The sequence below is a fragment of the Strigops habroptila genome, chromosome 1 (assembly GCF_004027225.2).
Source record: "Strigops habroptila isolate Jane chromosome 1, bStrHab1.2.pri, whole genome shotgun sequence".
Lineage (NCBI taxonomy): Eukaryota > Metazoa > Chordata > Aves > Psittaciformes > Psittacidae > Strigops > Strigops habroptila.
The window spans coordinates 600,774-621,122 of NC_044277.2; the positions used below are offsets into that span (position 1 = coordinate 600,774).

The 20,349-nt window shown below is 65.6% G+C and overlaps 3 protein-coding genes across 5 annotated transcripts in view; 1 reads left to right on the forward strand and 2 right to left on the reverse strand.

The window, feature by feature from the left end:
* The first annotated feature begins 537 nt into the window (after positions 1-537).
* LOC115602963 (casein kinase II subunit alpha-like) lies at positions 538-4,330 on the forward strand. The gene is made up of 7 exons (XM_030474440.2): positions 538-642; positions 2,236-2,346; positions 2,430-2,531; positions 3,248-3,348; positions 3,509-3,657; positions 3,783-3,872; positions 3,961-4,330. Exons 1-7 carry the CDS (start codon positions 580-582, stop codon positions 4,077-4,079), a joined length of 735 nt encoding a protein of 244 aa, XP_030330300.1. The 5' UTR covers positions 538-579; the 3' UTR covers positions 4,080-4,330.
* Positions 4,331-5,539: 1,209 nt separating this feature from the next.
* On the reverse strand, positions 5,540-14,791 carry DGAT1 (diacylglycerol O-acyltransferase 1). Of its 3 annotated transcripts, none has more exons than XM_032919896.1 (17): positions 14,555-14,791; positions 13,142-13,229; positions 12,152-12,192; positions 11,786-11,871; positions 11,610-11,662; positions 11,428-11,533; positions 11,219-11,338; positions 11,056-11,130; positions 10,870-10,973; positions 10,085-10,123; positions 9,926-9,967; positions 8,275-8,319; positions 8,057-8,169; positions 7,880-7,945; positions 7,194-7,281; positions 7,049-7,111; positions 5,540-5,920 (listed from the first exon to the last, which is right to left on the reverse strand). In XM_032919896.1, the coding sequence occupies exons 1-17, from the start codon at positions 14,698-14,700 to the stop codon at positions 5,834-5,836; spliced, it is 1,362 nt and encodes a 453-aa protein (XP_032775787.1). In that variant the 5' UTR covers positions 14,701-14,791; the 3' UTR covers positions 5,540-5,833. The 3 variants fall into 3 exon arrangements, with proteins under 3 accessions (XP_032775787.1, XP_030330298.1, XP_030330299.1); XM_030474438.2 differs by having other exon boundaries at positions 5,540-5,946; XM_030474439.1 differs by having other exon boundaries at positions 7,106-7,111; positions 14,555-14,775.
* Positions 14,792-15,707: 916 nt separating this feature from the next.
* CPSF1 (cleavage and polyadenylation specific factor 1) overlaps positions 15,708-20,349 on the reverse strand; it is a 38,474-nt gene continuing 33,832 nt past the window's right edge. The window contains exons 29-34 of the mRNA XM_030474434.1: positions 19,387-19,553; positions 18,064-18,169; positions 17,931-17,991; positions 17,188-17,266; positions 16,908-17,099; positions 15,708-15,912 (exon numbers count right to left, since the gene is read on the reverse strand). Coding sequence (XP_030330294.1) covers positions 15,799-15,912; positions 16,908-17,099; positions 17,188-17,266; positions 17,931-17,991; positions 18,064-18,169; positions 19,387-19,553 — 719 coding nt within the window. The 3' untranslated portion in view covers positions 15,708-15,798. The remainder of the gene's footprint in view (positions 15,913-16,907; positions 17,100-17,187; positions 17,267-17,930; positions 17,992-18,063; positions 18,170-19,386; positions 19,554-20,349) is intronic.

The following is a 20,349-nucleotide window of genomic DNA, read 5'->3' on the forward strand; positions in this document are numbered from 1 at the left end:
GGCGGCCCCGTGTGGAGCAGGAGCTCACCGGCTCCTCACCCCTGCTGGGACGTTGCCTCGTGCCCGTGTGGCTCCTCGGACCAGTGGGATGGAGCAGGACACAGGGAGCTCCTCCACCAGGAGCTGCTCGTGTCCCTGAGGAGCAGAATCCACCCTGCTCCACCCCAGCATCCTCCTGCAAGAGCCCTGCTTCCCATGGTGGTGGAGGTGGCTTTGGGGGCCTCTCCCAGCCGTCCCCCCCAGCAGAACCTGGCCAGGACCACTTGTGGGTCCCATGTGCAGGGCTTCAGGGGGAGCCCGGCGGTGGGAGGGCAGAGCCAGCCACCGAGGTCTCCTTCGTGGGCGCTCAGCTCTGGGGGGGCCGGCACAGGGAGGTGGGGTTTGTCCTCCTTGGTCAGCTCCAGCCCTGGGTGGAAGGGGCCGAGCGTGGTGGGACAGGGCTCATGGGACCTTTAGGACGAGACCCCTGCAGCAAGGCCTGGCCTGGTGCAGGGGGTTGGCTCCTGCTGCCTCCTCGCATGGAGGAGGAACGTCTGGTGATGTCCACTGTGTCCTCAGGCTCTGGACTACTGCCACAGCATGGGCGTCATGCACCGAGACGTCAAACCCCACAACGTCATGATCGACCACGAGCACAGGAAGGTACAGAGAGGTCGTGGTGGCCCCGAGAGGGGGAACGCGGTGGGGCAGCGCCACGCTGCTTCTCCCTGCCAGGGGAGAAGGTTGGGTGCGCTCTGGGAGCTCCTGGAATCATGGAACCGGTTGGGGTGGAAGGAACCTTAAAGCTCCCCCAGTCCCAACACCTTCCACTGAGCCAGGTTGGGTGGAAAAGACCTTTAAGCTCATCGAGTCCAACCATAAGCCAGCAGTGCCAAGGCCACCGGTCACCCGCGTCCCCAGGTGCCACGTCCGCACGTCTGTGAGATACCTCCAGGGCTGGTGACTCCAGCTCCTCCCTGGTTCCAGCCCTTGGCAACCCTTCCAGGGAGGAGGCTTCTCCTCATGTCCCACCTAAACCTGCCCTGGAGCAGCTTGAGGCCGTTTCCTCTTGTCCCATCCCTTGTTCCTTGGGAGCAGAGACCAGCCCCCTCCTGGCTCCAGCCTCCTGTCAGGCAGTTGCAGAGAGCGAGAAGGTCCCCCCTGAGCCTTCTCTTCTCCAGACTGAACCCCTCAGGTCCCTTCCCACCCATCCCATTGTGCTCCACCAGCTCCATTGTCCATCTGCAGCCACATTCCGGCACCTCAGGACCTTGGAGGTGACCCAGAGGCTCCCAGCTCCTGACCAGGAGCCTTTGTCCCAGCCCCAGTTGGATTCCACCCTGTCCCAGTGCCTCGTTCCAGCCTTTCAATCCCGGTCTCCTCACAGACCCCACCACGGGAGGGAGCAGATTCCCATCTCTTGGGTGGGAATTCCAAGTGACCATCCGACCAGCGCCTGCATCCAGTAAATCCCACTGGATTTCCCACCTCCTGGTGGGAACTGGGGCTCCTCAGTGGGATCTGGATCTTCTCCAGCTCCTCTGTGGCAACAGGGACCTCAATCAAAGGGTTTCATGCGGCTGCGGTGGGGACTGTGGGGCGCTGGGTGTCCCCGTGGCACACCCTGCTTATCGCAGCAGGAAGGGGCTGGAGCTCCTCCCCTGCTCCTGGAGCACCTCGACCTTTGAGATCTTTCGCCATCACCAGGGCCTGCGGCTGCCCCGTGGCCGCCGGGTTGTGTCGTGCTGGAAGGCTTGGGCTGAGTCACCTCCTGTGTCCCCGTCCACAGCACAACCTGGAGAGGCTCCTGGTGGAGGGTGGGGTGGAGGGACCCGAAACCCCTGCCCGGGCAGGGCCACCTCCACTGGAGCAGGGTGCTCCAAGCCCCTGTGTCCAACCTGGCCTTGAACACTGCCAGGGATGGGGCAGCCACAGCTTCTCCTTCAACCCATTCCCATGTCCCACCACCCTCATGGGGAAGAACTTCCCAAGATCCCATCCAACTCTTCCCTCTTCCAGTTGGAGCCGTTCCTCCTCATCCCACCCCTCCATTCCCTGCCCAAAGCCCCTCTCCAGGTTTCCTGGAGCCCCTTCAGGCCCTGGAGCTGCTCTAAGGTGTCCCGGAGCTGCTCCATCCAGCCCATGTCTGTGTCCAGGGGCAGGACCTTGCCCTGGGTCTGGTTGAGCTCCATGAGAAGGTCATTGTGGGGCTGCGGGTCCCTCGTACCAACGTGTCCTCCTGCTGCTCCCCCCCAGCTTCGCCTGATCGACTGGGGCCTGGCCGAGTTCTACCACCCGGGGCAGGAGTACAACGTGCGCGTGGCCTCGCGCTACTTCAAGGGGCCGGAGCTCTTGGTGGACTATCAGGTACGTGCCACGGGGCCTCCTGCGCCTTCCTGCTCGCGGGCCCGCGCCGGAGCCGCCCTGCCCTCCCCTCCTGCCTTCTGCAGATGTACGACTACAGCCTGGACATGTGGAGCCTGGGCTGCATGTTGGCCAGCATGATCTTCAGGAAAGAGCCCTTCTTCCACGGGCACGACAACTACGATCAGGTGAGGGCCTGGGCACCACGTTGCGTGCTCCAAACGTCACCCCAGTGCTCCTCCGTCACCCCAATGTTATCCTGCGTCACCCCAACCCTCTCCTCCATCACCCCACCTTCTTCTCCATCACCCCAATGTTATCCTGTGTCACCCGAACCCTCTCCTCCATCACCCAACCTTCTCCTCCATGACCCCAATGTTATCCTGCGTCACCCCAACCCTCTCCTCCATCACCCAGCCTTCTCTTCCATCACCCCAATGTTATCCTGCATCACCCCAACCCTCCTCTCCATCACCCCAGTCCTCCTCTGTCACCCAACCTTCTCCTCCATCACCCCAACCCTCTCCTCATCATCCTAACCCTCCATCACCCCAACCATCCCCTCCATCACCCCAGCCTTCCCCTCCATCACCCCAACCCTCCCTTCCATCACTCTAGCCCTTTCCCCATCACCCCAACCCTTTCTCCATCACCCCAACCCTTTCTCCATCACCTCAACCCTTTCTCCATCACCCCAACCCTCCATCACCCCAACCCTCCCCTCCATCACCCTAACCCTCCTCTCCATCACTCCAACATCTCATCACCCCAACCTTCTCCCATCACCCCAACCCTCCACCACCCCAACCTTATGCCCCCCCACACCCCACCGCTCCTGCTCCCCCATCCCCACGTGCTGCCCCATCTCCACCATGAGCCTCTCGTGCTCCTCGCTCCGGTGCAGCTGGTGCGCATCGCCAAGGTGCTGGGCACCGAGGACCTCTATGACTACATCGACAAGTACAACATCGAGCTGGACCCGCGCTTCAACGACATCCTGGGCAGGTGGGTCCCCAGCCAATCCCTGGCAGTGCCCGAGGCCAGGCTGGATGGAGCTTGGAGCAACCTGCCCTCGTGGGGGTGTCCGTGGCCGTGGGTCGGACCCGGCCGAGCTTTCGGTCCATGCCACGCCGACCCCCCTGTGCTCCCCCCTCGTGGCCCGCAGGCACTCGCGGAAGCGGTGGGAGCGCTTCGTGCACAGCGAGAACCAGCACTTGGTGAGCACCGAAGCGCTGGATTTCCTGGACAAGCTGCTCCGCTACGACCACCAGAGCCGGCTCACGGCGCGCGACGCCATGGAGCACCCCTACTTCTGTGCGTCACCCCCCTCCTCCTCCCCCCCCCCGAGCACGCCACGGCTGCCCCATCGCGGGGGGGCTGAGGCGCCGCCGCTCCTCGTGGCCCTGAGGAACCAGCGTTGGTGTCTCTGCCCCCCCCAGACCCCATCGCGAAGGACCCGGCACGGGGCAGCACCGGGCCCGGCCTCTCCGCCAGCACCACCCCGGTGAGCTCCTCCAGCATGCTGGCAGGTGAGTTGTGGGGGGGTTCCTTGGGGCGCCGCCACCCCCAAATCCCCATCCCACTGCTCCACCACTGCCCTGTGTGTGCCCCGCGCAGGGATGAGCTCCATGGCCACCTCCCAGCCCATGGGCACCCTCACGGCGCCGCCTCCCGCCGTGCCCTCGCCCAGCGCGCTGGCCTCGCCGGTGCCCGCCGCGGCCGGGGGCCAGCCTTGACCCGGACCCGCCACTGCCGCTGCCCCCCCCCCCCGGGCCCGGGAGCCCGGCTCCGGGGATGGGCACCATGGAAAAGGTCAAACCCCCCCAATTCCCTTTGGATTTGCCACGTGGGGCGCGGATCTCAGCGGCTCGGTTGGGGGGGGCAGCGGCGCTGGGGCCGTGCGGCCGGGGGGGGGCTCCGGGGGGGCTCCGGGGGGGGGCGAGAGCTACGAGATGAAGAATAAAGATTTATTTTCTATGGCCCTAAAGGCGGCAGCAGGAGCTGGGGGGGCCGCGGGACCTCTGGGGGGGGGGGAGTGAGCTCCGGGGGGTGGTTCTGCCCCTCTGCTGCGGGAGGGGGAGCCCTCGGGGCAGCCCCAGAGCCTAAAGTGGCTGCGGGAGCCCTGGGGGGGGGCTTTGGGCCTAAAGGGGCCGCAGGGGCGGGATGGGGGGAACGGCTCCGGGGGCGCGGGGGGGCGGGACGCTGGGATGGGGCTCCTCAGCGCGGGGGTGCCCCTGCCCGGGCAGCGCTGGGGCTGCAGCCAGCCCAGGGGGACCCGTCGGGGGGGTCCCGGGCCCCGTTTGGAGGGTGTCTGGCTCCAGTGTGGGGCTGCCCAACCCCCTTCGGGGATCCCAGCCCCGGTTTGGGGGATCCCAGCTCCAGTTTGGGGGATCCCAGCCCCAGTCGGGGGTATCCCAGCCCCAGTCTGAGGATGTTCAACCCCAGTTTGGGGATCCCAACCCCAAGCTGAGGGCTGCCTAGACCCAGTTTAGGGATTCCCAGCCCCAGTTCGGAGGTGCTTAAGCCCAGTTTGGGGGTGCCTGACCCCAATCTGGGGGGTTCCTAGCTCCAGTTTGGGGTGTGCCCAGCCCCACATTGAGGTTGCCCAGCCCCAGTTTGGGGTGCCCAGCCCCAGTTTGGGGGTGCCCAGGGCCCAGGTTGAGGCTGCATGGTCCCAGTTTGCAGATCCTCGTCCCGGTTCGAAGATGCCCAACCCCAGTTTGGGGGTTCCTGATCCCAGTTTGAGGGTTCCCAGCCCCAGGTTGGGGTGCTAGGGCCCAGTTCGGGGGTTCCCAGTCCCGGTTTACAGACTCTAGTCCCAGTTTGGGGGTGTCTGATCCCAGTTTGGGGATTCCTGATCCCAGTTTGGGGGTTCCTGATCCCAGTTCGGGGGTGGCTGATCCCAGTTTGGGGGTTCCTGATCCTAGTTTGGGGGTGTCTGATCCCAGTTTGGGGATTCCTGATCCCAGTTCGGGGGTGGCTGATCCCAGTTTGGGGGTTCCTGATCCTAGTTTGGGAGTGTCTGATCCCAGTTTGGGGGTTCCTGATCCCAGTTTGGGAGTGTCTGATCCCAGTTTGGGGGTTCCTGATCCTAGTTTGGGGGTGTCTGATCCCAGTTTGGGGATTCCTGATCCCAGTTTGGGGGTGTCTGATCCCAGTTTGGGGGGTTCCCAGCCCCATAAAGCAGCCGCTGGACTTGGAAAAAACCAAAAGCCTCTTTACTGCCCGGCCGCTCCGGGGCCGGAGCCGCCCATGGCCATTCCAGGCAGGAATTGTGCCGGGGCAGGACCCCAGGAGCGGGCCCGGGACCGCCGGGACCTTCCCGGCCTCATCCCAGCCCTTAAAGTGCCTCCGAGCGGGGGCCGAGGGAGCCCCCGGAGCCGCTTCCCGCCGCGGCCCGGGCCCCGCTCCCGCCGGGAATGCGCCGGGAATGCGCCCGCGGGGCCGCAGCAGCGCTCAGGGGCGCCCCTCGTAGTTGAGGACATAATAGTCATGGACGTACATGAGGACGGCGACCGGCTGCCCGATGATCAGCGAGATCCACACCGCCGCGTTCCCGTAATTCCCCCGCAGGAACCTGGACACGAACCAGGCCAGGGGGATCTGGGGAGGGATGGGAACGGGATGGGAGGGATGGGAACGGATAGGAACGGGATGGGAACGGATGGGAACGGGATGGGGGGGTGCGCTCAGCCCCAGGGCTGCCGTCCCACAGGAGCCCCGCAGCATCACAAGGACCTGCCACCAACGTCCCCTCCTTGGGGAGCAGCCCCCCCATCATCATCATCATCATCATCTTGGGGATCCCCCATCATCTATGGAGACCATTTCCCAATATCTCCCTCAACTCCCACCATCCTCTTCCAGCTCCAGGACCCCCTCTCATCATTCCCCCCATCTCCTTCCAGCTCCTTTTGGGGACCTCCCCATCATCTCAGGGACCTCTCCTTTACCCACCCCATTTTGGGGTCCCTCCATCCTGTTCCACCTAAGGGACCCCCCTCACCATCTCCTCATCATCTTGGGGACACCCCCAACACCCTCTTCCACCTCAATCACAGCCCCCATCTCGCGGTCCCCCCCATCTCGGGGTCCCCCCCATCTCGGGGTCCCCCCCTCCCCTTGCACCTCCAGGACCCCCCGATCATCTCAAGGAGCTTCATTCCCATCATCATCAGCCCCATCATCTCAGGGACCCCCCCCACCTCCAGGACACCCCCATCATCTTGGAGACCCCCCCCTTATCTTAACCCATCATCTCAAAGACCCCCCCAATCTGTCTTGGGGGACCCCCATCCCCTTCTGCCTCCAGGCCCCCCCATCATCATCTTGGGGATCCCCCCAACATCATCATCCCCTCACCTTGGGGACCCACCCCCCCCCCCACCTCAAGGACCCCCAAATCATCCTCCCACACCTCGGGGTCCCCCCATCCCCTTCCACTTCACGACCCCCCCATCATCTCAAGGACCCCCCCAACATCATCCCCCCATCTTGGGGTCTATCCCCCCCCCATTATCTCAAAGACCCCCCCAAATCATCCCCCCCCCCCCCCCTTCGGGGTCCCCCCAATTCCCTTCCACCTCAGGGACCCCCCAACCATCATCCCCCTCATCTTGGGGTCCCCCCCTCCATCCTCCCCCCACCTCAGCCCCACACCAGGGGTACCCCCCCCAGCACATTTTGGGGTGCCCCCCCCCCGTACCTGCGCCGCCATCCCCATGAAGGCCCAGAGCCGGAACATCTTGAGGGGGACACTCACCAGGTACTGCAGGGACACGGGTCAGCCCCAGGGGGGGGGTTTGGGGGTGCAGGGGGGAGGTCCGGGGGGGGGTCCCCCCAAAACTGACCTCATGGAAGAAGGCGGATGCCAGGAAAACGGCCGCTTGAGCCGCCCATTTGCTGGCTCCTCGCCTGAGCATCGGCTTGTAGAAGTGCCTGGGGGGGCGGGGGGGTTGGGGGGCCGGCACCCCAAAATGGGGTTTGGGGGTTCCAGCCCCCAAAAACAGGGTTTTGGGGGTCCCAGTGCCCCATAAACAGGGTTCAGGGGGTCTCAGCCCCCCCAAATGGGGTTCAGGGGGTCACAGCACTGCATAAATGGGGTTCGGGGGGTTCCAGCACCCCAAAAACTGGGGTTCAGAGGGTTCCAGAGCCCCAAAAATGGGGTTCGAGGGGGCTCAGCACCCCAAAACCAGCGTTCAAGGAGTCCCAGCACCCCAAAAAACGGGGTTTGGGGCTTCCAGCAGCCCCAAAACAGGGTTTGGGGGGTCCCAGCACCCCCAAAACAGGGTTCAGGGGGTCCCAGCACCCCATAAACGGGTTTCAGGGGGGTCCTCGCACCCCTAAAATGGGGTTTGAGGGATCCCAGTGCCCCGTAAACAGGGTTCAGGGGGTCCCAGCCCCCAAAAAATGGAGTTCAGGGGGTCCCAGCACCCCACAAATGGAGTTTGGGGGGGTCCCAGCACCCAAAAACGGGGTTCGGGGGGGACCAGGACCCCAAAACAGGGTTCGGGGGGTCCCAGCCCCCCCCCCGCACCTGAGGCACCACTTGTGGACGGGGATGTTCCAGTTCTGCCAGAAGTAGGTGACGGATTCCGAGTTCCTGCCGGGAGCCGGGATGAGGGGGCACGGCCGGGGGGGGGGTCCCCCTGGTCCCGCTGCACCCCCGGGGCGCGGGGCCCCCCCCCAGGGCCCCCCCAAACCCGCCACTCACCACCAATCCCGGTAGAATTCCCGGTCTCCGAACTGCAGCACCTCGGCCACCACGTTGAGGCAGGAGTGGAAGAACCAGTAGAAGAAGATGAGCCAGATGAGGTGGTTGGGGACCTGCGGGACGGGGGGTGCTGAGGGCCCCGGGGGGGTCTGGGGGTGCTGGGGGGGGTTTGGGGGTGCTGGGGGGGGATTTGGGGGTGCGGGGGGACAGGGACTCACGGCCAGCTTGAGGAGCCGCTCGATGATCCGGGAATAATCCATGTCCTGGGGGATAGAGGCCGAGTGAGATCAGTGCGGGGCAGGGAGGGATGGGATGGAGCAGGATGGGATCAGTGGGAGCAGCAGGGACGGAGCAGGATGGGATCAGTGGGAGCAGCAGGGACGGAGCAGGATGGGATCAATGGGAGCAGCAGGGATGGAGCAGGATGGATGGGATGGAGCAGGATGGGATCAATGGGAGCAGCAGGGATGGAGCAGGATGGGATCAGTGGGAGCAGCAGGGATGGAGCAGGATGGGATCAATGGGAGCAGCAGGGATGGAGCAGGATGGATGGGATGGAGCAGGATGGGATCAATGGGAGCAGCAGGGATGGAGCAGGATGGGATCAGTGGGAGCAGCAGGGATGGAGCAGGATGGATGGGATGGAGCAGGATGGGATCAATGGGAGCAGCAGGGATAGAGCAGGATGGGATCAGTGGGAGCAGCAGGGATGGAGCAGGATGGATGGGATGGAGCAGGATGGGATCAGTGGGAGCAGCAGGGATGGAGCAGGATGGATGGGATGGAGCAGGATGGGATCAATGGGAGCAGCAGGGATGGAGCAGGATGGGTGGGATGGAGCAGGATGGGATCAATGGGAGCAGCAGGGATGGAGCAGGATGGATGGGATGGAGCAGGTGTGGAATAGGCCAGGATGGGATGGAGCAGGCAGGGATGGGATGGGATGGGATTGATGGGATCAGGCAGGGATGGGATCAATGGAATAATGTAGGGAATCATTTCCCACAGGCAGGGATGGGATGGGATGGGATTGATGGGATCAGGCAGGGATGGGATCAATGGAATAATGTAGGGAATCATTTCCCACAGGCAGGGATGGGATGGGATGGAATTGATGGGATCGGGCAGGAAGCGGATTAATGGGGTGATGTAGGGAATCATTTCTCACAGGCAGGGGTGGGATGGGACCATGCAGGGATGGGATGGAGCAGGGATGGGATAGGAACAATGGGAGCAGGAAGAGAAGGGATAGGATGGAGCAGGGATGGAGATCGGATGGGATGGGATCAATGGGAGCAGTCAGGGATGGAATAGGGAGGAATGGGATGGAGCAGGAACATGATAGGAGGGAACAGGCAGGGATGGAGCAGGGATGGGATGGAGCAGGGAAGGAGCAGTGAAGGAGCAGGGATGGAGCAGGGATGGAGCAGGGATGGAGCAGGGAAGGAGCAGGGATGGGATGGAGCAGGGATGGAGCAGGGAACAGGGATGGGATAGGAAGAGATGGAGCAGGGCTGGAATCGATAGGATTAGGCAGGGAAGGAGCAGGGATGGAGCAGGGATGGGATGGAGCAGGGATGGAGCAGGGAAGGAACAGGGATGGGATAGGAAGGGATGGAGCAAGGCTGGAATCGATGGGATTAGGCAGGGAAGGAGCAGGGATGGAGCAGGGATGGGATCGATGGGATCAGGCAGGGAAGGAGCAGGGATGGAGCAGGGATGGGATCGATGGGATCAGGCAGGGAAGGAGCAGGGATGGAGCAGGGATGGAGCAGGGATGGGATCGATGGGATCGGGCAGGGATGGGATGGGATGGAGCAGGGATGGAGCAGGGAACCGCCTCCCGCAGTCGGGTCCCCCCTCACTCACCCGAAAGGGTTTCATGGAATTCTGGATCGTCGGCACCATCCACTGGAAGGGAAACGCCGCTGGAGCTGCCGGGACCCCCCCGGGACCCCCCCGGACCCCCAGAGTGGGGCCAGGCCCAGCTCAGACCCCCCCGAACCCCCCCATGAACCCCCCCGGTACCTGCTGGATCAGCCCCACCAGCAGCTGGATGAAGAAGAGCTGGAACAGAGGGGGGGGAATCAGCACCCCCAGAGCGGGGACCCCCCCCTCACCTCCCCCCATCACCCCGGGGACCCCCCCAACATCCCCTCACATTGGGGACCCCCCCATCATCATCTCAGGGACCCCCCAAAGTCATCTCAGGGGACCCCCATCCCCACCTTCTCTCCCACATTGGGGGGCCCCCCCATCCTCTTCCACCTCAGGGTGCCCCCCCCAACCATCCTCCCTCCACTTTAGGGACCCCCCAAATCACCCGGGACCCCCCCATAATCCCCCATCACCTCCTCATCATCTCAGGGACCCCCCCAAATCATCGCCCCCACCTTGAGGACCCCCCATCATCACCTCAGGGACCCCCATCCCCATCACCTCCTTACCTCAGGGACCCCCCATCATCATCCCCCCACCCCAGGACCCCCCCAAATCCTCCCCCCATCATCCCATCATCACCTCAGGGACCCCCCCACATCATCTGAGGGACCCCCCCAAACCATCACCCCCCACAGTAGGGACCCCCCCAGCCCCACACCCTCAGCTCTACCAGCCTGGGGCAGGTTCCCACCGCCCCTGGGGTGCCCCAGGAACCCCCCAAACACCCCCCAAGGCCCCCCCAAACGCCCCCCAAACCCCCCCCAAGGCCCCCGCAAACCCCCCCCAAACACCCCCAAACACCCCCCAAGGCCCCCCCAAACACCCCCCAAACCCCCCCCCAAGGCCCCCCCAAACCCCCCCCCGGCCCGGACCATCTCGAAGAGGCGCCGCAGGAGGAAGCGCTTCCGGATCCGGGGGGATCTGGGGAAGTTCAACTCGTAGCACAGGGTGGGGGCAAAGAGGAAGTAATAGAGATCTATGGGGGGGGGGGGGACACACACATGAGGGGGGGTCCGGCCCCCCAGGCCCCCCCAGACCCCCCCCCCGGCAGCACTTACTCCCGTAGGTGAGGTTGCCCGGGTAGGTGACCCCGCTCGGCCCCACGGCCCCGTTGGCTTTCCTGCCCTCCGGAGCTGGGAAAGGGGGGGGGGGGGGGAAGCATCATGAGGACCCCCCCATGGATGGGATGAGCCCCCCCCACACCCCCCCAGCACCCCAAACCTGCGTCCTGGCCGCCCGCCTTGGCCTCGCGCCGCTGCCGGCACCAGCCATTGACGTCCCTGAAGGAGAAGAGCTTGAGGAAGAGGACGGTGTAGATGGCCAAGGCGAAGACGGAGCCGACTGCGGGGGACAGGCCGTCAGGGGACCCCCAACCGCGGGGGGGCCCCCCCAGACCCATCACACCCCCCCCCTGCACCCCCAAAGCTCACCCGGGGTGATGGAGGTGACCATGAGCACGACAGCGGCCGGGAAGAAGAGGATGGCCACGAGGTTGAGGGTGTGGAGGAAGGCTCCGGCCGCCTCCGACATGGAGCCCTATGGAAATGGGGGGGTCAGGAATGGGGGGGGCACACAAAGGGGACCCCCCCGGGACCCCCCCCCCCGGCCTCACCGCTGCCAAGCGCCGCTCCAGGGTCAAGGCCACCACCGCGAAGACGTTGGCCACTGCCAATGGGAGGAGGAAGAGGAGGTGAACGGGGGGCCACGGGGGGGGATGAAGGCCTCGGGGGGGGGGTGGGGGGTGAAGGGGCCCCCCCAGACCTGCAATGGGGGGGGGGGGGCACTCACCGATGATGAGGCAAAGGGACGGCCAGCTATAGGGGTCCTTGAGGAACAGCGACACCACTTGGATGGGGTCCACCAGGATCCCGTATCTGCGCCAAAACGGGGGACACCAGCTCGGGGGGGTCCCCCCAAACCCCCCCCCACGGGTGGGGGGGGCCCATGTGCACCCCCGCGTCCCCACAGGACACCCCAACCCCCCCATAACCCATAATGAACCCCGCTCCGGGGGGGGCTGAGGGATGGTGACCCCTCGAGTCACACGCTGGGGGGGGTGGGGGGGGGGTCCCAGCCCCACACTGGGGGGGCTGCGGGGTCCCGGCGAGGGGGGGTCCCGGGGGGGTCCCGGGGGGGGGGTCCCCGGGCACTCACTTGATGAGGTTCTCCAGGAAGAGCCGAGCGTTGCTCAGGATCTGGGGGAGGAAAAGGCAACGGATGGGGGGGGCGCACCCCCAAACCCCCCCCCAAACCCCCCCCAAACCGCCCCCCCCAAACCCCCCCCAACCCCACAGGGATCCCCCCGAACCCCACAGGGACCCCCCAGAACCTCCCCAACCAACCGAGGACCCCCCCAACATCCCCAGGGACCCCCCAATACCCCCCCTAAGAACCCCCCTGATCCCACAGGGACCCCCCCAATACCCCCCGAACACCCCCATGGACCCCCCCGAACACCCCATAGACCCCCCCAGGCCCCCCCAGCCCCACAGGGACCCCCCATCCCCGCAGCCCCCCCCCGGCCGCTCTTGCGCCATCCCCGGTGTCACCAGCGCAGGGGTTGCGGCACCCGCACGTGACCGGGACACGCGGCCCCCCCCCGGGGGGGGCGCCCTGCACCCCCCATGGGGCCCTGCGGCGGGGGGCACGGGGGGGGCATGGGGACATTGGGGGGGTCCATGGTGATATGGGGGGGGCCATGGGGACATTGGGGGGGGTCCATGGGTGAGCTGGGGGGCTCCATGGGGACATTGGGGGGGGTCCATGGGTGACAAGTGGGGGTCCATGGTGACCCAGGGGGGGGCCGTGGGTGACATTGGGGGGCCCATGGGTGAGCTGGGGGGTCCATGGTGATATGGGGGGGGGTCCATGGTGACACTGGGGGGGTCCATGGTGATGGGGAGTCATGGGTGACACGGGGGGTTCCATGGTGACCCGGGGGGGTCATGGGTGACATTGGGGGGCCCATGGTGACACTGGGGGTTCCATGGTGATCTGGGGGGGGGGGGCCATGGGTGACATGGTGAGTTCCATGGTGACCCGGGGGGGGCCATGGTGACCCGGGGGGGTCATGGGTGACCTGGGGGGTTCCATAGTGACCCGGGGGGGCCATGGGTGACATTGGGGGTCCGGGGGGGCACTCACCAGCATGATCACGCACCAGTTGAGCACCCCCCGGTAGTTGCTGTAGCCGCTGGCGGAGCTGAGCAGCGACTCCTGCAGCTTGTGGCACCTGGGGGGGCCGGGGGGGGCAGCGGGGGTCACGGGGGGGGCACCCCCAGGGCGCCCGGGGGGGGGACATGGGGGGGGACATAGGGGGTGACACCCACTGGGGGTCATGGGGGGGGCTGACACATGGGGGGGGGACAGGGCAGGGGGTCAATGGGGGGGGGATAAAGGGGGGGGCAATGGGGGTTAATGGGGGGGACACCCCAAAGGGGTCACTGGGGTGAGGGGGGACAAGGGGGGGATAAAAGGGGGGTTAGTGGGGGGGGGACACCCCAAAGGGGGTTAATGTGGGGGGGGGACACACACACAACAAGGGGGGGGACACAGGGCAAGGGGGGGTTACCCATTGCGGGGTCATTGGGAGGGGGTGGAACAGGGTGTGGGGGTCAATACGGGGGGGGTCACCCCAAAGGCAGTCAGTGTGGGGGGGGCCCCATTGGGGGGAACAGGGACAGGACAGGGGGTCAATGTGGGGGGACACAAAACACAACATGGGGGGGGACAAAGGGGGGGGTCAGTGGGGGGGGGTACACCCCAAAAGGGACCATTGGGGGGACAGGGTCACACATGACCGGGGGGTCCCCCCACCCCAAGCCCCCTGCCCCCCCCCAGGACCCCATTCCCAGCCCTGGGGGGGGACAGGACCCCCCCCCCCCTCGGGGCCCCCCCCAGCCCTGGGGTCACCTTTGCCCCCCCCGAGCGGCGCCGGGTCAGGCGCGGCCGGGTCAGAGTCCCCGATAAGAGACGGGGTGCGGGGGGGGGGGGAGGGAAACGGGGTCACTCCCCACCGCACCCCAAACCGGGGGGGTCACACCTGGGGGGGGTCACTGACTGCCCCCCCCCCGCACCCCAATTTAGGGGGTCCTGGGGGGGGGGGGGGTTAAGTCTGTTGAGGGGCAGGGAAGGGGATGGGACCCCCCTAAAGGGGTCAGGGGACCCCCAAAAGGGGCTCGATACCCCTCAGAGGGAACGGGGACCCCCCCAAGGGGATCATACCCCCCCCCAGGAGACAGGGGACTCCCCCCAAAAGAGGCTGGGACCCCCAAAAGGGGCTGGGACCCCCCCATAAGGGATCATACCCCCCCCAAGGGAGACAGGGGACCCCCAAAACGGGCTGGGACCCCCCCAAAAGGTGCTGGGACCCCCCCAAGAGGGGATCATACCCCCTCAAGGGAGACAGGGGACCCCTAAAAGGGGCTGGGACCCCCCAAAAGAGGCTGGGACCCCCCAAGGGGATCATATCCCCCCCAAGGGAGACAGGGGACCCCCCCAAAACGGGCTGGGACCCCCCCAAAAGGGGCTCAGCCCCTCCGCCCCCCCCCGCCGTACCGGAACTCCTGCTCCGGGCCCGCGGGGCCGCCCCCGAGCGCGGGGTCCGGGTCCGGGTCCGGGTCCGGGGGGGGCCGCGCCCCCGGGGCCCCCCCGCGCCGCCGCCGCGCGCCACCCCCCGCCGCCGGCCCGCCGCGGTCGCCCATGGCCGGGCCCACGCCCCGTGTCCGCTCCCGGCCGCCGTAACGGACCCCCCCCCTCCGCCCGCCCCGCTACGGCCTAAGTAACCTTGGCAACGGCTCCGCCCCCCCTCCCCGCGCCGCCGCCAATGGGAGTGCAGCAGGGGACTGACTACATGTCCCAGCAGCCCCCGCGGGGGTGATGGGCGCGGGGAAGGGCCAATGGGGAGCGGGAATTGCGGGGAAGGGAGCCAATGGGGAGGGGACGCGGGGGGGCGCTGGCCAATGGGGAAAGGAGGAGAGGGAAGGGGCGGGGCAGGGCGGCAATACGAGGGGAGGGCAATGGAGGGTGATTGGGGTTAAATGGGGTCAATGGGGGGGCTATGGCGGGTATTGGGGTGCGATGGGGGAGTACGGGGGGGCCACAAAAGAGGGTCCATAGGGGGCGGGCGAGGGATCTGGGGATGCAATAGAGGTTCAATGGGGGGCAATGGGGGGGAATCGTGGGGGGGTAATGGGGGTGCGGGGGGGGTATGGGGGGCAATGGGGAGCATAATGGGGGGTATTGGGGTGCAATGAGGGGGGAGATTGGGGGGGTCTATAATTGGGGGTTATGGGGTTGGGGGGTAATGGGGGTGTCTGGGAGGGGGTAGATGGGAGTTATGGGGGGCAATGGGAGGTTATGGGGTGCTGTGAGGGGGTATAGGGGTGCGGGGGGGGAAGGGGGAACAATAGGGGAGGGTCTGAGGTGCCTACGGGGGGGCAATGGGGGGGTTTGGGGTGAGTTTATGGGGAGCCAATAGGGGGTATGGGGTGGGGGGTCAATGGGGGGCAATGGTTGTAGTGGGGGATATGGGGGTGCAGTGGGGGGGGGTAGGAGGAGTTATAGGGGAGGTCCCTATATGGGGTCCCTGGACCCCTCCCCGCGGCCATTTGGGGTCCCCCGTCCCCCCAGATGAGGCCAACGCGGTGCCTGCAGGAAGAGTTTATTGCGGGTCTGGGTCCCACCAGCCCCGGTGTGTGATTCGCGTGTGATTTGCGTGTGATTTGCATGTGATTTACATGTGATTTACATGTGATTTGCACGTGTGGGACCTGCGTGGCCCCGGGGGGTGCCCCCCCGGCTCAGTTCAGGCTGCGGAAGGTGAGGAGCGGCGACGTCTCCGGCATGAGGATGAAGCGGAACACGGTGGGAATGTCCTCGGTGGACACGGCCTCGATGCTGAAGTTGCGCAAGACCTGGGGGGGGACCAAGACGTTGGGTCAAGAGGTTGGGTCGAGCCGATTGGGCTTTGGGTCAAACCAACTCATTGGGTCAAGACAAGACACTCGGTCAGGCCACGATGTTGGATCAAGCCAACGTGTCATTGGGTCAACCAAGAGATCTTAGGAGTAAGCCAAGACATCACTGGGTCAAGCCAAGACACGGTTGGGTCAAGCCAAGAACCTTTGGGCTCAGCCATCGTTGGGTCAAGACAAGTGGTGGTTGGGCCAAGCCAAGACATCGGGTCAATCCAAGATGTTGGATCAAGTCAGGAGGTTGGATCAAACCAACACATCATTGGTTTAGGCCAACACATCGTTGGGTCAATCCAGGACATCACTGGGTCAAGCCAATGATGTGTTGGGTTGAGGCAATGATGTGTTGGTTGGGTCAAGACAATTGGTCTTTGGGCCAAGAGAAGAGGTTGGCTTAATGCAACATGTTGGGTCAAGACAAGACATCATTGGCTCAACCCAACCCATCATTGGCTCAACCCAACCCATCATTGGCTCAACCCAACACATCATGGGTCAAGCCAAGAGGTTAGATCAAGACAGTTGGTCTTTGGGTCGAGCCAAGAAGTTGGGTCAAGACCGTTGGTCTTTGGGTCAAGAGAAGAGGTCGGCTTAATCCAAGATGTTGGCTCAACCCAACCCATCATTGGCTCAACCCAACACATCATTGGCTCAACCCAAGACATCATTGGCTCAACCCAACACATCATTGGCTCAACCCAAGACATCATTGGCTCAACCCAACACATCATTGGCTCAACCCAAGACATCATTGACTCAACCCAACCCATCATTGGCTCAACCCAAGACATTATGGGTCAACCCAACCCATCATTGGCTCAACCCAACCCATCATTGGCTCAACCCAACCCCTCATTGGCTCAACCCAAGACCTTCCACCAACCCACCCCTCCACCGACCCCCCCCATTGCCCCCCCCCGGCGCCCCCCGCTCACGTGGATGAGGAACAGCATCATCTCGGCCTCGGCGAGGCGCCGGCCGATGCACTGCCGGGCGCCGAACCCGAACGCCAGCGCCTTGAAGCTGTTGTCGCCGTTGCCGAGCCAGCGCCAGGGGTCGTAGCGCTCGGGGTGGGGGAACACGGCGGGGCTGCGCCCCATCGCGTACAGCCCCACCTGGCACAGCGTCTGGGGGGGGGGGGGGGGACCCAAGGGGGGGTCACGGGGGGGGTCCCGGGGACCCCCCGGCCCTTGCGGGGCTCCCCCCGGCGCTCACCCCCGCCGGCACGCGGTAGTTGTGCAGCACCACGTCCCTGGCGGGGTACCGCTGCACCGTCACCCCCACCGGGTACAGCCTGCGGGGCGCAAACGGGGTGTTGGGGGGCGGTGGGGGGGGTTGGGGGTCCCCAAGGGGTGACCCCAACACCCCCCCCCCAGTGTCTTTAAGGAAGCCCCAGGGCCAGCAGGGGGCGCTGAGGCGCCTCCCCCCCCAGGGGACCCCCAGGACATAGAGAAGAACCCCAGCCCCCCACCGACACCCCATTGCCCCCACTGACACCCCCAGTGTTCCCAGTGCCCCCCAAGTAGCCCCCAGTGCCCCCCCAGTCCCCTGAGCCCTCCACTGCCCCCCAGTATCTCCCAGTGACCCCAGTCCAGCTCAGCACCCCCAGTCCCCAGCCCCCTCCAGCCCCCCAGTTCCTCCCTGTGCCCCCCCCAGTGCTCCCCAGTATCCCCCAGCCCCCCCAGAACCCATCTTACAATAGACCCCAGTGCCCCCCAGTGCCCCCCAGTGCCCCCAAGTCACCTTCCAGTGCCCCCCAGTGCTCCCCAGTGCCTCCCCAGTGCCCCCAAGTCACCTTCCAGTGCCCCCCAGTGATCCCCAGTGATCCCCAGTGCCCCCCCAGTGCCCCTCAATCCCCCCCAGCCCCCCAATTCCCAGCCCCCCGTAGCCCCCCAATTCCCCAGGCTGCCCAATTCCCCCCAATTCCCCCCATTGCCCCCATTGCCCCCGTCACCCACCGCAGGGTCTCTTTGATGGCCGCTTTCAGCAGCGGGAGGGACCCCAACAGCGCCTGGGGGTCACCCCGCAACGGGCTTGGCTCCGCCCCCTCTGGGCTTGGCTCCGCCCCCTCGGGCTTTGGCTCCGCCCCCTGGGGGCCTGGCCCCTCCCCCGCCGCGCGCAGCTCGTCCCGCAGCGCGCGCTGCACCCGCGGGTTGCGCCCGAGCTCGAACAGCGTGAACAGGAGCGGGACGGCGGTCTGCGGGTCACGTGACCCGTGACGGACCCACACCGACCCACAGTGACCCACAACTGACCCACACTGACCCACACCGGCCCACACCTGACCCACAGTGACCCACAGTGACCCACAGTGACCCACAACTGACCCATAACTGACCCACACTGACCCACACCGGCCCACAGTGACCCACAGTGACCCACAGTGACCCACAACTGACCCATAACTGACCTACACTGACCCACACCGACCCACACTGACCCACAGTGACCCATAACTGACCCACACCGACCCACAGTGACCCATAACTGACCCACACCGACCCACAGTGACCCACACCGACCCACAACTGACCCATAACTGACCCACACTGACCCACACCGACCCATAACTGACCCACACTGACCCACAACTGACCCACAGTGACCCACACCCGACCCATAACTGACCCACAACTGGCCCACACCGACCCACACTGACCCACACCTGACTCACAGCTGACCCACAGTGACCCACACTGACCCACAACTGACCCATAACTGACCTACACTGACCCACACCGACCCACACTGACCCACAGTGACCCATAACTGACCCACACCGACCCACAGTGACCCATAACTGACCCACACCGACCCACAGTGACCCACACCGACCCACAACTGACCCATAACTGACCCACACTGACCCACACCGACCCATAACTGACCCACACTGACCCACAACTGACCCACAGTGACCCACACCCGACCCATAACTGACCCACAACTGGCCCACACCGACCCACACTGACCCACACCTGACTCACAGCTGACCCACAGTGACCCACACTGACCCACAGTGACCCATAACGGACCCACACCGACTCACAGTGACCCACACCGACCCATAACTCACCCACACTGACCCATAACTGAGACCCACTGACTCATAACCAACCCCTAGCTGACCCATAGCTGAGACCCACCTACCCATAGCTGACCCACTGACCCTCCATGACTCCCCCATGACCCATCCATGAGCCTCCCCCATAACACCCCTATAACCTCCCCATAACCCCCCCATCACCCCCCCATCACCCCCCTATGACTCCTACCCCATGCCCCCCATGCCCCCCCATAACCCTCCCATGCCCTCCCACAACCCCCATCACCCCCCATCTCCCCCTATGACTTCCCTGCTCTCCCCCATGCCCCCCCCATGCCCCCCATTGCCCCCCCCTCGCCCCCCCTCACGGTGTCGACGCCGCCCGCGGTGAACTCGGTGACATTGGCCTTGATGGAGTCGAGCGGGAGCCGCGCCTGGAGCAGGAGCTGCGCCAGGAGCCCCCCCCCGGCGCCCCCCCCGGCGCCGGCCCCCCCCCGGCAGAACGCGCGGTAGATCCGCTGGATGCTCTCGTCCGCTGGGGGGGGCACAGAGCGGGGGTCATGGGGGGTCATGGGGGGCAATGGGGGGTCATGGGGGGCAATGGGGGTCATGGGGGGGCAATGGGGGTGGCCGTAGAGGATCATTGGGAAGAAGGGGGGTAATAGCGGGGGGGTGATGGAGGGGTCCGGGGGGGTCATGGGGGTGTTCATAGGGGAGTTAAGGGGGGGTTATGGGGGGGGATATGGGGGGCGCAATGGGGGGTAATGGGGCAGTTATCGGGGGGTTATGGGGGGTCATGGGGGGGCATAGGAGATCATTGGGAAGAAGGGGGTAATGGGGGGGTCATGGAGGGCAATGGGGGGGCCATTGGGGGGGGTCATGGGGGTGATCATAGGGGGGTTAAGGGGGGTCAAGGAGGCTTATGGGGGGAGTCATGGGGGGGGGCAAGAGGGGGCCATGGAGGGCAATGGGGAGTGTCATTGGGGGGTCATGGGGGGGGCTATAGGGGGTCATGGGGCGGTATTGTGGGGATGGGCTAGGGGTCATAATGGGGGGGGGGTCCCAGAGGGTGGTCCCATGGGAGGGGGGTATCCCATGGGGGGGCTGTCCCGGGGGGGGGTCAATAGGGGGGGGTGTCCCACAGTGGGAGGGTCCCATGGGGGGGGGTATCCGATGGGGGGGGTGTCCAGACACTGGGGGTGTCCCATGGGGGTGGTATCCCACATTGGGTGTGTCTATGGGGAGGGGTCCCACATTGGGGGTGTCTATGGGGTGTCCCACATTAGGGGTGTCTATGTGGGGGTCCCACACTGGAGGTGTCTATGGGGGGG

Coding starts and splice junctions, on each gene's coding strand:
- LOC115602963 (XM_030474440.2), top strand. CDS start 580: ATGGGCGTCATGCACCGAGACGTCAAACCCCACAACGTCATGATCGAC. Junction 643..2,235: donor TCGACCACGAGCACAGGAAG/GTACAGAGAGGT, acceptor GCTCCCCCCCAG/CTTCGCCTGATCGACTGGGG. Junction 3,658..3,782: donor CATGGAGCACCCCTACTTCT/GTGCGTCACCCC, acceptor TGCCCCCCCCAG/ACCCCATCGCGAAGGACCCG.
- DGAT1 (XM_030474438.2), bottom strand. CDS start 14,700: ATGGGCGACCGCGGCGGGCCGGCGGCGGGGGGTGGCGCGCGGCGGCGG. Junction 11,131..11,218: donor GGCGGGCGGCCAGGACGCAG/GTTTGGGGTGCT, acceptor CCCCTTTCCCAG/CTCCGGAGGGCAGGAAAGCC. Junction 9,968..10,084: donor TGGTGGGGCTGATCCAGCAG/GTACCGGGGGGG, acceptor TTTCCCTTCCAG/TGGATGGTGCCGACGATCCA.